Consider the following 15,770-nt stretch of genomic DNA (forward strand, 5'->3'; position numbering starts at 1 on the left):
ATGATTTTACTGTTAAGTATCTTCCGGGTCCAGAAAACATCGCGGACACGTTGTCTCGGAAACAGTTGTTGAAGAAATCGAGTCCAGCGGTCGTGACTGTGAAGTTTCGCGTCAAAACGGATAGCTATCGCCTAAACCAAGAAGGCAGTGTTGGCCTCCTAAACGTTTTGGTGATTATTTACTATATAAGTAATTCGTAGTACTTTATGATACCTTATAGTACTATATATATATATATATATATTGAAGTTTTAGAAACAGTAGAATTAAGCGAACATTATCATGTATACAAAGTGCGAAACCTATGGAAAAATCATTTAAAATCTGTTTCTAAAAAGTGTTTGCAATATTTCTTCCATAGCATGTTACTAGCCCTATTGGTGCCACTGGGTTATATGTAAATGTTAAATATGATACTGATTTAATGAATATTTAAACAGTAAACATATACTCTATAGATATGTAATATATAATCTAGTACAATGTAATTAAAAAAAACAACTTATCTCCAATATTAAACATCACAACGAGTAAATCCTCTTGGCATAAATTTTAAGTTCCAAAAACAACAATGGTATGTGCAGTTGCAAGCAAACTGCGTGTTTGCACCGACTATAACCATCATGTGAATGATTGTACAGTATATAAAACAAAATATTTACGAAGGAAATAAGAAATTTATGTAATGTGATTTTATAAATAGACTATTAAGGCAAGGTGTTCCCCCAAGGGGATACGCCTTGCCGACGATAATTAAAATCTTATATTATGGGCTTTGCGTCCTATCTAAAAGACCGACAGGTAATGGATGGCACGCAATATGGGAAAGGTGGTCAATGGCCAGCAGCAAATCGAAAACTAACAAAGACCGAATACCCAAACCATAAACGGTCAGTTTAAGCGTGACATCGCGAAAGACAGATCTCCTTTAAAGTTGAAAGGTATTTACAGAAGTGTTCTACTTGTTTTTCTATCTATTTATATATTGATATACATATATAGATAGTAGCTACGAATACACAATGGTACCCCAAAAGTTTTGGTCCTGGGACACGCATTTGTTCGTCGCCTACAGTGCGACCTGAAACATAAACGGGATATTCGCATGTGCCCAACCTTTAAACTCAAGGGCACAGCGAGAGTTTCTCTACACGGTATAGGGGTAGAACAGTGAAGAAGATTCGCAAATTTGATTTAGGCGTAGTTTCTCGGTGTGCCCCAGATATTGTTATTCTGGAGATAGGCACGAACGATTTGTCCTCCTTAAGGCCCGAAACAGTCGGGTCACGCATTGACGACTTGGTTGCTTTATTGCTGGATCAATATCACGTAAAATTGGTATGCGCATGCATGATTTCCCCGCGAAAGAACAACCCTCTTTTTGAAAAGCAGCGTTTAATGCTGAACAATTATCTACAGGTAGTTTTAGAGAAGGTCCCGAGAGTGTTTTTATGGACACACCATGGCTTTATACGACCTTCCGTGACGCCATTTCTACCTGACGGGGTCCTTTTTAATCGAATCGGGCAATATAAATTATACCGAAGTTATCGGGGGGCCATTCTTCAAGCAATTAAAATGTTATAAAATTCTTTATATAACAAGCTGTCGTACATTACATTTATTTTTATAATATAACCTTGACATTTGACAAACTTTACTCGTAACGTGTTCCAAAGAATTTTGAACATTTCCAAACTTGTAATTTTCCGCATATATTAGCGAAATTAACAAAATTCTGCGGATTTTTAATTCTTTTTTTAAAAAATAGCTTTTTTGGCGGACACAATTCCACTGTCCGCATAAAAAGGATTTTTGTCTTTGATGTATAAGGATTCCACTGTCCGTCGGTTTCAAGTTTGAGAGACATATAGGGGTGTCCGAATTTCGGAACCCCTGTATCTCAATTCGAGAGACATATAGGGGTGTCCGAATTTCGGAAACCCGTATATCTCAATGTGAGAGACATATAGGGGTGTCCGAATTTCGGAAACCCTTATATCTCAATGCGAGAGACATATAGGGGTGTCCGAATTTCGGAAACCCCTGTATCTCAATGTGAGAGACATATAAGGGTGTCCGAATTTCGGAAACCCCTATATCTCAATTCGAGAGACATATAGGGGTGTCCGAATTTCGGAAACCCGTATATCTCAATGTGAGAGACATATAAGGGTGTCCGAATTTCGGAAACCCCTATATCTCAATTCGAGGACATATAGGGGTGTCCGAATTTCGGAAACCCGTATATCTCAATGTGAGAGACATATAAGGGTGTCCGAATTTCGGAAACCCCTGTATCTCAATTCGAGAGACATATAAGGGTGTCCGAATTTCGGAAACCCTTATATCTCAATGTGAGAGACATATAGGGGTGTCCGAGTAACGCAGTGCACGGTATCTACAATTATTCGGGTTATATTCTCTACGCAAGTCGAATGGGCAATGGTCAAGTGAAACCAATTTAGAAGTATATTTTGTAAATAGCAAAGGAACATTCAGACAATTTAAAAAGTAAGTTGTCTTAATTAAATTTTCATTATGGTATGTTTTCCCACGTAGAGCCGGGAATACCCAGCACACAATGAAGATGTATAATAAATTATATATATATAGATTTATAGGTTCTAAAGTTCTTTCAACTTTCGCCTAGCCTCTCGTTCCTCCTCTTCTGTTTTTACCAGATTGAGGCAATTGCGCTCGATCGTGACTGCTGCAACACCGCCAGCTGCAAGAAAAAGATTTGACAAAGATGATAATTATAAAAGTTCAATACTGTACCAGGCGGGAAACGTATATTATATATACATCATTCGAACAAAAGGGTGGTTTAATATTTTATATTTATGAGGTTATACCTTCGGGTAAACTAACATCTAATATCCAGTCACCCAAGTGACTGAACATTTCTACCAGCCGCAAACATGTCTCAAATTCTCTGTTTTGCCGAATTGACACAAAAGAAGTTTGGGACCTTGCCAAACGCGAAGTTGAAGTGTTCTGGCAGAATTCGCCCAGATACCGAAGCATGGAAGACAACAAATGCTTCAACAGCCTCGTTCATGCCTGGTAATATATTCCCTACAGAGTGAAAAGGACAACGATTAACCACTAGCTACAGTATTCTGCTACATGAATTGCGTACACAGTAACATTTTCTGCATTGTTTGGACAGAAGGAGGCCAGCCGCTCTGCTTGTGTTTGTCAATATAACAGGAAATTGCGAGTGGAATTATACACACTTCAAATTCAAATTAAAGCAAAATGAGTCAACTATAGGTCCCCGGCAGGAATCGAACCTACGCTTTTACGTGCATCGAACCCCTAAATTTACGTGCATCAAGTGAAGTGCCAAAAATCACGCCTGATTGTGGATATATATACTCCACAAACTGGAACAGTCATGCAGGAACACACACCACATGGTTGGCGGTTGCCTTAAAAATTACTAACTATCATCTGTTTATTTCTATTTTTTACGCCCCTTAATTTACAAAAAACGTTTCAATAAGTTACTCATGACGTTCCCCTTTTGCCCACAAAAACCTAAATTTGTGTTTTCATCAGTGGCATTCACGCATTGCCTGTATGCATATCGCTTAAGCGCAAGGCTATAAAAGGTATTTATTAATTTATATATAGTACTTTATTGATATCAAAACAGTCTCGCCGGGACAAGGGTCTTGTATAATTAGGAGAGTGTTTATATACATTGATCACATACATCATACATTCAGCTGCATTCGAGATTAAAATTTTACTCGTATTCAATCCCTATAAATAATAATGACATGCCTACTTCGTTTTTTCTCGGGCAAACAGGGATCATACGAAGCGCCAATGAAACAAAATGAAAACGCAGCGCGAAAATGGAATTTCAGCGGTAACCAAATATAGATAACGACAGTGTCAAGCAATTTGATCACACATATGTAACTATATATTATACATATGCATGCATAGCATGCCTTTAAATAAGGCCTTCGCATATGCTATATTTTTGTTCCTACTTATAGCTTTGCTCTTAAAAAGGAGGTTTTTTTCTTTCTACCTACTATATATCCGAGAAGCCTAAAGCTAGCTAATATCAAAAAGGTTTCAAAATATCGAAACTTAATACATACCTTGAGAGGCCTATTATCCTCACTTTTCACGCCGGCAGCACTGATGATACTCGACGCCTGTCTTTGCTAGGGGCTTTCCAGCAACATATACATAAGCCTTTCCTTGCCTTACGCGAACCGACCACTTTTTCATTTGTGGCATATCTATATATAAAAACTCGCTCTCAAAACTACTGGCATTGACAATTAATTGAAGCTCAATATGTTGAATGTGGGAAGAGCGCACATGCGAAGTATATCATATGAACATTACACCTGGTCAAAGCGGTAAACTCAACCAATAACAAAGAAAAGTTTTTTCCGTTGTCGGAGAGTTAATTGATGGGAATATCCTAATCCAATCAGTGGACTATTGTAAAATAAAACAGGTTGTCAGACAACAAGGAATCACCTTCGAGCTTCGGCACAATTTACTGATATATATGTGTTGAATATGCTCAACAGCTAAACATTAATTATTGTTTATATATATTTTTGCGAGAAGTGATCAAATTTGAGCACAATGTTGTCCTCACCAGATAAAGAAGATGACGATTCCTCTGTTTTCGAAATGGGGTTTTCAAGCTCACCTGAACCAATATCACCAGCATTGTCTATATAATGTCTTTGTTATCTACGAATAAGAAAGGACCAGCGTCAGCCACCAGCAGCTCACCCGGTTTTGATATAAGATTTAGTGACAGTGAAAAATCATCTCCTCTCATACATTCAGAGGCAAAAAGTAAGAGCATCATGAATTAATAATGCCATATAATTATACATATATATATATGTTTTTAATTTGTTTTTTCCCTATCTTATGTATACAGTTTCAAACTCACTTGAAGCTTCTCCTTCATCAATCTCAACTAGTACAGATCTGCCCGAAGAATTTTCTTCACCATTTTCTGTTGGGTTAAGTAGCGACGCAAATGGACCCTTTCCTGATTCAAATTCTTCTGAACGTAAGTTCCTAATTATTACCAATCTTATATGAAACTAAGCTAAATGGAAAAGGCATTGGCGATTGCTAAAATTGGTTTCAGGTTTCAGAGCGATTTCTTAATTTGTGCTCTATTATGTGAAATAAGAATGCAAATTTTGTTATTTGATTTTAGATCTTTCGTGCAATCTTTTGCCTCACGATACGCCGTCAGCATATGTACCAAGTAGGAGCCCAAAAAAAGTCAAGAGAGCTTTACAATACGATTCAACCGATAGGAGTGGTAAGCGATAAATTTTTGTGATATTTTGCAAGTTATTTTATTATATAAACACGCGATAATAATACTTCTGGGGCCGGTTGTATGAAAGCCGGATAGCGCTATCCACCGGATAGTGATTTTTTCAATCGCTTTAAAATCGCCCGTTGTTGGGTATAACTTTGATTAACACTTAGTATTCCTAAAGTGAGGGTCCTCTTTAACCAATGTTGGCTACAAAGCTGAAATTTTATAGCTATTCAAGCATTTTTAGAAGGGTTGAAAAAATCACTATCCGGTGGATAGCGCTATCCGGCTTTCATACAACCGGCCCCTGTATCCTGAGACACCATTCTGCAAATTTTCATATACTAAGCCGACTTTGCGTGCGCGCAACGATTAAAATATTTGGTCACTGAGGATTTACAGTTACATTATTCCCGGCGCTTGTTTGTGTGTCAATCAATATGTTAGATTATAATTTTTTTCCCCAAGACCTGCAAGGCGTAAAGATTGTTAAATATATAAACCAATAAATTACAGGCTGTAAAAAAAACGCAATCACCAATATATTCATAAATATATTTAAGTGAATATTAAGAGTTTTTTTATGATTTTTGGCACTTCACTCGATGCAGGTAAATTCTAAAGGTTCAAATTAAGGGTCTTTATTTCGAGTGAAAATATACACACTTGAAATTCAAGCCACTGCAACTGCGCATTGCACCGGCATCGCGATTCCTGCCGGAGAACTATAGATCCTCCGGCAGGAATAGTCAATAGTTGACTGATTTTTCCATCAACTGTTCCTGGCTTGAATTCGAAGTTTGTATAATCCCTCGAATTAAGACCCTTTGAATCTTAGTTTTTTTATACACACTGTATAACAACATATCATGTATATACCTATCTTCAAACAACAGCATCAAATGTGGTATAACTGCCTAAAATACCACATTTGATGCTAAGTTGTTTGAAGACGCTGCCACGCTGCTCCCTGGTTATATTGGCACGCAACTTCATACAAGAATACTCATTTAATTAAATTAATTATTTTAAAGACACGTGGGGATAAATGGAACACCATACCCATGTAAATGAGAATGGATACTTTCGATTTTAGGATAAGGCGTTTTTCCATTACGGGCGAAGCGCGCTTAGATTTTTAAAGTAAAATAAAACGGGCTGTATATATCTAAGCACTGCTAATGTCAACTTGCAATTCGATGATGACATGCAGATTTTCCGCCAGTACATAGCTACAAAGCTAAAATGTGTCACCAACAACAGCTAAGATTGATTGACGTCAAACATTGAGGCGCTGGCAAACCTGCAGCGGAAAAACACGTCATATTGAACACTATATGATTAAACCCAGAACTGGGTACTTTATAAATATAATGGGTGCGGATAATTGCATGTAGTTCAGGGACACCATGATAAACATAAAATCTTTAATTCAAATCAAAATGCCAAAATTCATTAAAATGGCAAAACGGATAATTTATACGCTATCAGTCGCGCCAAACTAAACTTTTAGTAATATTTTAAAACTCTCAAAAAAATTTTCAATAGGACTAAGATATTTTCTTTGCGCATATTTCAGTAAAAAATGATTCCGAGGAATTAGCTCGAGAGAGGTACTACAAAATTATAGGGAGATACGTTATATGAGCCTTTGGACAAACCTACAACAAACACTCTATCTTACTGTTTAAGCTTACTGTAGGGTTTGATATCCAATTTTCCCTGCTTTGTCCTATGGATTTTAAAAGAAAATTCAATTTCAGAATACTGGCAAGCAATATGCTATTCAAAAGTGTAACATGAATTTTGTTCTCCTTAGATTTACGCTGCATGGGCCATATCAACCACCTGCTGCCAGAGGAATCCGACATGATGACAACTATCTTCAGTCGCTTTGTCCTGGCGTGTTGGTTGCAGTGTATATTAGTAATTACAAAAAAAGACCGGTTATTGGTAATGTTTGTGAAGTTTTGAATTCAAGTTGCATTACTGGAAAGGTACATATACCGCGACCTGGCAACCCGTTATGGTTACGAGCAAAGATGGTGAAATACCTTGGACAGACACTCTTCCAAAAGATTCAGTAATTCTCTGCTCGTTCTAACTTGACGATAACAACCATCTCCAAGAAAATACCAGAAAATATTTAAAACGGTGGTATCGGGAGGAAGCTAAAAGGGCTATAAGGGTCTGGATTAATTTAAAAAAAAATATTTTCTACGCTTGTACCTATAATTATACAGACGCAAGATCCTAAATTTTTAAGTGCAGAAGCATTGGAGAATATTACTCTCAATATCATTATCGCATGCTAACTAAAATGTATGCCAACATTCAAATGACTCATTTATCTTCAGGAATTATCACTGATATGAATAATAAACACTACCTAAGTATGGACTGCATTGTTAAGTGTTTTGAGTTTTTATAATAACCCATTAACCCATTGTAGATACAGTGCACTACGTTACTCGAACACCCCTATATGTCTAGATCTCTCACATTGAGATATAGCTAGTGGTTTCCGAAATTCGGACACCCTTATATGTCTCTCACATTGAGATATAGGGGTTTCCGAAATTCGGACACCCTTATATGTCTCTCACATAGAGATATAGGGGTTTCCGAAATTCGGACACCCTTATATGTCTCTCACATTGAGATATAGGGGTTTCCGAAATTCGGACACCCTTATATGTCTCTCACATTGAGATATAGGGGTTTCCGAAATTCGGACACCCTTATATGTCTCTCGCATTGAGATATAGGGGTTTCCGAAATTCGGACACCCTTATATGTCTCTCACATAGAGATATAGGGGTTTCCGAAATTCGGACACCCTTATATGTCTCTCGCATTGAGATATAGGGGTTTCCGAAATTCGGACACCCTTATATGTCTCTCGCATTGAGATATAAGGGTTTCCGAAATTCGGACACCCTTATATGTCTCTCGCATTGAGATACAGGGTTTCCGAATTTCGGACACCCTTATATGTCTCTCACATTGAGATATAGGGGTTTCCGAAATTCGGACACCCTTGTGTATTTGTAAAAATTCTACTGATAAGTATGTTTTTGGTAAGTATTAACTTTTCCTCAGATTTTCTCGCTTTTTATTGATTTTGGAGCCATAGTTGGTTCACTCCGCTAGTATTTTCGAAAAACAGTAAAAACGAGGCCATATTTTTCTTACTCCGCGAGAAATAGGCTTTTTCACCAACGAAATTTTAACATATAACCGCAAGAAAATGACTTTTATAATGAAACTCACAGTGCTTTCCGCTGGATTTAGCAATTTAAAGATATTTTTGCGGAAAAAAATCAAAATTCCGCAGAATTTAGCAAAATTTGGCTAATTTTGGCGGAATTTTAAAGTTTGGAAAATGACAAATTTCATTGGAAGGCGTTTCGTGATTACTTCTTAAATACCGCTTTAGCGCCTTTATCTATTATATCTTTATCTTTTATCTATATGAGAGTTCTCACACTGTTTGTGAGTTTTGTTGGCCATATGATGAACGGTGCGGCGATCTTCTGATCTGCCATGTTCATCCTGCTGACGTTTGATTTTGTCTTTATCTCTCATCTATATGAGAGGTCTCACACTTTTTGTGAGTTTTTTGTTGGCCATAGGGTGAATGGTGCGGCGATCTTCGGATCTGCCATGTTCATCCTGCTGACGTTTGATTTTGTCTTTATCTCTCATCTGTATGAGAGTTCTCACACTTTTTGTGAGTTTTGTTGGCCACAGGGTGAACGGTGCGGCGATCTTCGGATCTGCCATGTTCATCCTGCTGACGTTTGATTTTCTAATCATTCTTTCACAAGTTCCGATTTTCAATTACGACAAATAACGGACGAATCCTCACTATTGAATGTTCGCCATTACTGGGGATAGTTTTATTTCTCGCACAACGAAAAAATTTGGGTGCGGTTGCTTTACTATCTAAAAACTCATTACGCCATAAGTATCTATTTCTGCTTTTAAAGTTTTATTTCTTAGAATGCCACCCGTACGTCATTCTAAGCGTGTCGCCGCTCCATCAGCCGTTTTTGCGAGAGTCTGTTCAGAAACCAACACAAACAACATCTCGTCGAACTCGAAGTTCGTCCAATGCTGTATCTGTTGGTGCCGCCCCGTCAACGTCAACTGTGCCCGTGAGTCAAGTGACTTTGCCCTCTCTTTCGAGTGAGCTTATCTCAACGCTGGTGTCTTCGGTTACCGAGGCAGTCACGCAAAAGCTAGCTGGTTTCTTACCAACCTCTGCGTCTCCACATCCACAATGGCGTCTGCCCCAACGGATTCTACCTCCGGTATCGAAATCTCAAACCAGGGTCCCAATGCAGATTCTCTGGTCAACGACGCGCTCACGTCCATACAAGAAAACCTTACAGGTCAGACCACTCCTTTTTCTCTTCAATGTTCAAGTGCCCCGGGTCCACGGGAATCGTTCCACTCTGCCGCTTTGCCTCTTGATTCGCGGATTCCGGATAAAATAAAGCTTAAAATTTGGACTGAGGAGTTTGTCGATATAAGTACTTTGTCAGGTGGCCCAGACGCGGCCGCTAAATACGAGATTAGTGTACGTACCTCTGACAACGGTCAACCTGCTTCTCTTCTCCTTGAGCCGACTGCGAAATCCAAAAGGGTCAAAACTATTAGCGATTGGCTTCGTTCGTTTCATATTTTTGTTTCCATTTATACACAACGGTACCCCCATGAGTCCCCCGCGCTCATGAAATATTGTCAAATCATCCAGGATTTGGCCAATAGGGGTCATAATTGGTTTTACTACGATGAGAATTTTCGATTTTTGCGCCAAACACAGGCCACGCGCGTTCCCTGGGCGACTGTTCACTGGGAGTTATGGTTGAAATGTCAATATCCCACTACTTTTAAGCCGAACACGCAAGGCAGCAATCATACGCGCCACCCTTCAAAAGTGTCTGTTCCTCGGGGATATTGTTTTAAGTTTCATCGCGGAACGTTTTGTGCCGGTTGTGATTTCAAGCACATTTGTTTTAAATGCAACGGATCGCACCGTATCGTGAATTGTAATTTTCATCTCCCACTGATCGATCGCCTAGGCCTATTTCAACAACGTCCGTTGCCAACACCCGTAAAACTTCATAATTTACAAATATTGTTAGAAGGTTATAATCCAAGTATTGTTGATACACTAATTTCCGGATTTACTTCGGGTTTTCGCATTCATTTCTCTGGCACAGAACAGTCGTTTGAAGCAATAAATTTACGGTCTGCTCTTGACAAACCAGAAGCGGTTGACCAAAAATTAACGAAAGAGTTAGAGGCATCTCGCCTTGCTGGGCCATTTAATTATCCGCCCTTTCCAAATTTTCGTGTTTCGCCTTTGGGCCTGGTTCCTAAAAAACAACCGGGTGATTTTCGCATGATTCATCATTTATCGTTTCCAAAGGGAGCATCGGTTAATGATGGTATATCCGATTTCGAAACATCTGTGCGGTACGCTATCGTTGACGACGCTATTCAACTTATTAAAAAAGCGGGCCGGGGTTGTTTCCTGGCGAAAACAGATATAAAAAATGCTTTTCGAATCATTCCTATCAGCCCAGCGGATTATCACCTCTTTGGCATAAAATGGCGGAGTTTGTATTATTACGACCGGGCAATGCCAATGGGTTGCTCCAGTTCGTGTCGCACTTTTGAGATTTTTAGTACGGCTATCGAATGGATCGCTAGGAAAAGGCTTAACATCGGCAAACTCCTTCATTTGCTCGACGACTTCCTGTTTGTTGCACCGGATTATTCTGCTTGTAAAACAAACTTACAAGTATTCATTGCTCTTTGTGATTTCATTGGCGTGCCTATAGCACCGGGAAAAACCATGGGTCCCTCAACAACCTTAACGTTCGCTGGGATTGAATTAGATACAATACAATTCCAGGCCCGATTGCCGATGGATAAAATCGAGAAATGTGTTCATTCTATCGCACGCTTTTTAATTCGTAAAAAGGTTACACTCAAAGAACTTCAGTCCTTAATTGGATTACTTAATTTCGCATGTTCCGTCATTATGCCAGGTCGCGCATTCCTGCGACGCTTAATTGATCTAACGCATGGCATTTCACACCCTCATTTCTTTATTCGCTTAACGCAAAGTGTGAAACATGATCTTCGTGTCTGGCAAACGGTTCTGTCGAATTTAACGGCAAATCATTCTTTTTGCACAACCATTGGCGTAATAACTCCCATTTGAATTTATATACTGACGCTTCGGGTAGTATTGGTTTTGGGGCCCTGTTTGGTTGCGACTGGTGCTATGGCGCATGGCCAACTGACTGGCGGAGTTACAATATTGCCGTTCTAGAGCTATATCCGATTGTCCTCAGCCTGTGTTTATGGGGATCAAAAATGCGCAATCATTGTATTTTGTTTCTCACGGATAATGAAGCTTTGGTGTCTGTTATTAATAAGCAAACATCAAAGGATTCTTATATCATGACACTCGTTCGCCGGATGGTTTTAGTTTGTTTAGAATACAATATTTTATTCAAAGCAAAGCATATACCGGGTAAACAAAATGTCCTAGCTGATTGTTTGTCTCGTTTACAGCTCCAAAAATTTTCACAATTGGCGCCGGCCGACATGCATCGAGCTCCAACGCCTATTCCCTTTCACCTGCTGCCGGAAAATTGGCGACTATAGTTTCTCAATTAGCTCAAAGTAGCTTGCAACCTTCTTCAGTGCCGACTTATAAACGGGCATGGGCACTTTTTACGCAATTTCATGTGGCAATTTTTAATGAGGGATCGTTCACTTTGCCTTTGTCGCCCTCAGTCGTTGCGTTATTCATAGCGTACTTATTTGACCTCAAGTACGCCTCTTCAACAGTTAACACTTATGTATCTGCACTTGGTTATACTCATCGCATGTCCGATCTACCGGATCCAACGAGAGTTTTCTACGTAACGCAAATCTTAAAGGGGTATGGTAAGAAAGGCTTCCGCTTAGATAGTAGGTTGCCTATAACTTTACCAATTCTCAATCGTCTTATTGAGGCTGCGCCTCATATTGCTGGGTCACCGTACCAAATATGTCAATTCCGGGCAATGTGCTCTTTAGCATTTTTCGCGTTCCTGAGAATTGGAGAAATAACTAAGAAGTCAAATAACCAACCCCTTCAATTGCGACAACTCTCCAAAATATCTCCGATGATGGCCGGGTTGCAGGCATAAGGTTGACTTTCGAGGACTTCAAGCACAATTATAACAGTAGACCTTTTAGTTTGGAAATTTACAGGCAAACGGCATGCTGTCCTGTTCGCTTATTAGAGGAGTACATGATTTTGCGAGGTACCCAGCCCGGAGCTATTTTTCTATCACAACTGGGCATTCCAGTCTCGTGTGACGAGTTTGCCAATCTTCTTAAAAAGGCTTTCCGCTTCTGTGGACTCGATACTTCCAAATATAAGTCTCATTCATTTCGAATAGGCGCCGCTTCCCACGCAGCTGAACACGGGCACTCTGATGCCCAAATTCGAACTATGGGGCGTTGGAAATCGAACGCATTCCTCAAATATATACGTTTTTCTTCCCTATCAACATAGTTTGGATGAATTTTCGAGCGTAAAACGTGCGGGGAGTTTTCTGCTCGAATTGTGCGGTTATTTTATTTCTTCCTCAGCTTGCACATGGTCAGCAAGGGCGATCGTTTGCATTCCGGGGGGGGAAATAAAGTGCTTATAACAGGGTGATGGAGAAGCTTCTTCTGGGCGCGGTAATATTGTGACTCTGCTAAACTAATATCAGTTAAGTGTAGATTATCAGCAAGGGCGATAATCTATGCCTTTTAACGGGCTTTGTAAGTGCCTTTTTGCCCATGTTCGTTTATACGGTCGCGCAGACCGCTGATCCTGTATTAATGTATTACGAAACTTTCTGAAACTTTCTGCATGCATCCCTTTCCTTGGGGTGGGGTCAACTTGCTTTGCTTCGTTGTTTTGGCGGTAATTTGCCTCCACCCTTTTCTGAGCGTAACTATTTGGAATTTTAATGCAATGTATTAATAAATATCTTTTGTTTAACAGAAATAAAGCGGCTAGGAGAACCATTACTCCTAGCCAAAATTATCCCAAAACGGTGTAAAATTTAATGTGTCATTATTGATGCTCAGAAAACTGAGCTGCGGAAAGAGTATGCAAAATTCATGCCTGGCAATATATCTATGCGTAAATAAATCACATTACATAAAACAAAATATTTACGAAGGAAATAAGAAATTTATGTAATGTGATTTTATAAATAGACTATTAAGGCAAGGTGTACCCCCAAGGGGATACGCCTTGCCGACGATAATTAAAAATCTTATATTATGGGCTTTGCGTCCTATCTAAAAGACCGACAGGTAATGGATGGCACGCAATATGGGAAAGGTGGTCAATGGCCAGCAGCAAATCGAAAACTAACAAAGACCGAATACCCAAACCATAAACGGTCAGTTTAAGCGTGACATCGCGAAAGACAGATCTCCTTTAAAGTTGAACCCACCTCCTCCCCAAAGCCTCCGCTAACAATTATGTACATTGGACGATTTACTGTAGCTGATATATATAGAGAGAGGAACGTTATATCTAAATTAGTGATGGTCGTAAGCCGTATCTACAGGTGCTGGCGGTAATTTGCCTCCACCCTTTTCTGAGCGTAACTATTTGGAATTTTAATGCAATGTATTAATAAATATCGTTTTGTTTAACAGAAATAAAGCGGCTACGAGAACCATTACTCCTAACCAAAATTATCCCAAAACGGCGTAAAATTTAATGTGTCATTATTGATGCTCAGAAAACTGAGCTGCGGAAAGGGTATGCAAAATTCATGCCTGGCAATATATCTATGCGTAAATAAATCACATTACATAAAGGCCTAGAGTTGGAAGTGGAAGCACTGCATGTTTACGCTTTTCAGTCCGGTATAATTTATAACCTAATTTCATGTAAATCAAGCCAAATCCATAATACATGCACACAGCAAAATCGTGAGTCTTATTTTAAGAAAAAAATACAAACAAGTAAAATTGTTCTTGTCAGTATAGTAAGAATATTATTCTTGGCAAGAATCCAGGCAAGAATATTATTCTTACCTGGAATCTCATTTTAAGAAAAACAATTCTTGCAACAAGAATTTTCTAAAGAAAAAATACTCGTTTAAGTAACACATTGCTTGAAATAAGCAAAATTATTATTGTATATTAAGGAACCTACTCACACAATTCTTACCTAGAATGTTGCAAATAAGAAAAAAACTACTTAAAACAAGAATATTTTTACTTATAATAAGTACAAAATTTTTAGACAAAAGAAAACATTTCTAGTAATTAAGTTTATTAGCTGGCTTTGAAACATCACAGATACATTATTCTTATACATTATTTTAGTTCAAAATATTAAAACTACTTATTTAGTGGCCATACTAAATATATAAATGCCATACATTTACATCTGACAGAAATAGTTTTTTCAAAGTACTGCTAGGTTTGTGCAATACCTTGCTCAAATAAACAAGTCTTTCAAGGACTTAATTAAAAATTGCCAATTGGCAAGTTTAGGAAAGTATCCGATAGAGCTCAGATAATGAAATTAAGCCCTTGTATGAACCCAGAAGTAGTTGAATAAAAATATTCATGGAAGAAGACAAACACATCTATGCAAACTCACTGCATGTCTTCAATTATTACACATAAGCTAAAGCCATTCATTCCTGAGCAATGTTTCCCTTTGATTATTGACCAGCTGTTCTTAAATTTTTGTATATCATGCCAAACATGAAAATATTTATAAGATCACCTGGAGTATTTTTTTCATTGAAAATTAAGTGCTGAAACACTGTGGGTCCAATTAACCATTGGTATAGCAAATTTTCCACTGAATTTCTTGCTCACTACCTCAATCCATGTTCCTAATAAAACAAAAAAGCAAGCATACTTGAGAAATCAGAGTTAAGATAACAAATGTTAAAGAAACTAAGCAGTGCATAATATGTAAATATATGATTGGGGATGCTATGCACAGTTTTGCATGCTCTGACAGATATAAAATTAGGCATAAAGGGTAGTCATCTGGTAAGCTGTCAATGATTTTTCCTTTTATCTATTACATGATAAATAAGTATATAATCAATTGGTCAATAAGTATATAATTACCGGTATATTATATTATACATTAAAAACTAAGCCATATGCTTAGGTGAATAATCTAACAGCATTGCACAATTCCTTATAATGCATTACTTACCACAGATATTACTCTCCAATAAGACCTCTTTCATTACAGGTTTAGACATAAACATCACCACTTGTTAATCCACCATCTAAGAATGCATATAAAAAAATTTAAAAGGCAATAAAACAGTTATTTCATCCTAATTCTTAATCAAAACTTATGTATATCCAGTAACCA

The 15,770-nt window shown here is 38.2% G+C and overlaps 1 protein-coding gene and 1 long non-coding RNA gene across 2 annotated transcripts; one reads left to right on the forward strand and one right to left on the reverse strand.

The window, feature by feature from the left end:
* Positions 1-2,363: 2,363 nt before the first annotated feature.
* On the reverse strand, positions 2,364-4,721 carry LOC114542158. Its single transcript, XR_003689501.1, has 4 exons — positions 4,640-4,721; positions 4,125-4,268; positions 2,859-3,081; positions 2,364-2,728 (listed from the first exon to the last, which is right to left on the reverse strand). It is a non-coding gene; the product is annotated as an uncharacterized LOC114542158 (long non-coding RNA).
* On the forward strand, positions 4,475-7,831 carry LOC114542153. Its single transcript, XM_028561901.1, has 4 exons — positions 4,475-4,845; positions 4,934-5,068; positions 5,222-5,329; positions 7,152-7,831. The coding sequence occupies exons 1-4, from the start codon at positions 4,725-4,727 to the stop codon at positions 7,304-7,306; spliced, it is 519 nt and encodes a 172-aa protein (XP_028417702.1). The 5' UTR covers positions 4,475-4,724; the 3' UTR covers positions 7,307-7,831.
* Positions 7,832-15,770: the final 7,939 nt, after the last annotated feature.

Source organism: Dendronephthya gigantea, unplaced genomic scaffold (assembly GCF_004324835.1).
Source record: "Dendronephthya gigantea isolate DGI-Jeju-01 unplaced genomic scaffold, DenGig_1.0 000339F, whole genome shotgun sequence".
Lineage (NCBI taxonomy): Eukaryota > Metazoa > Cnidaria > Anthozoa > Malacalcyonacea > Nephtheidae > Dendronephthya > Dendronephthya gigantea.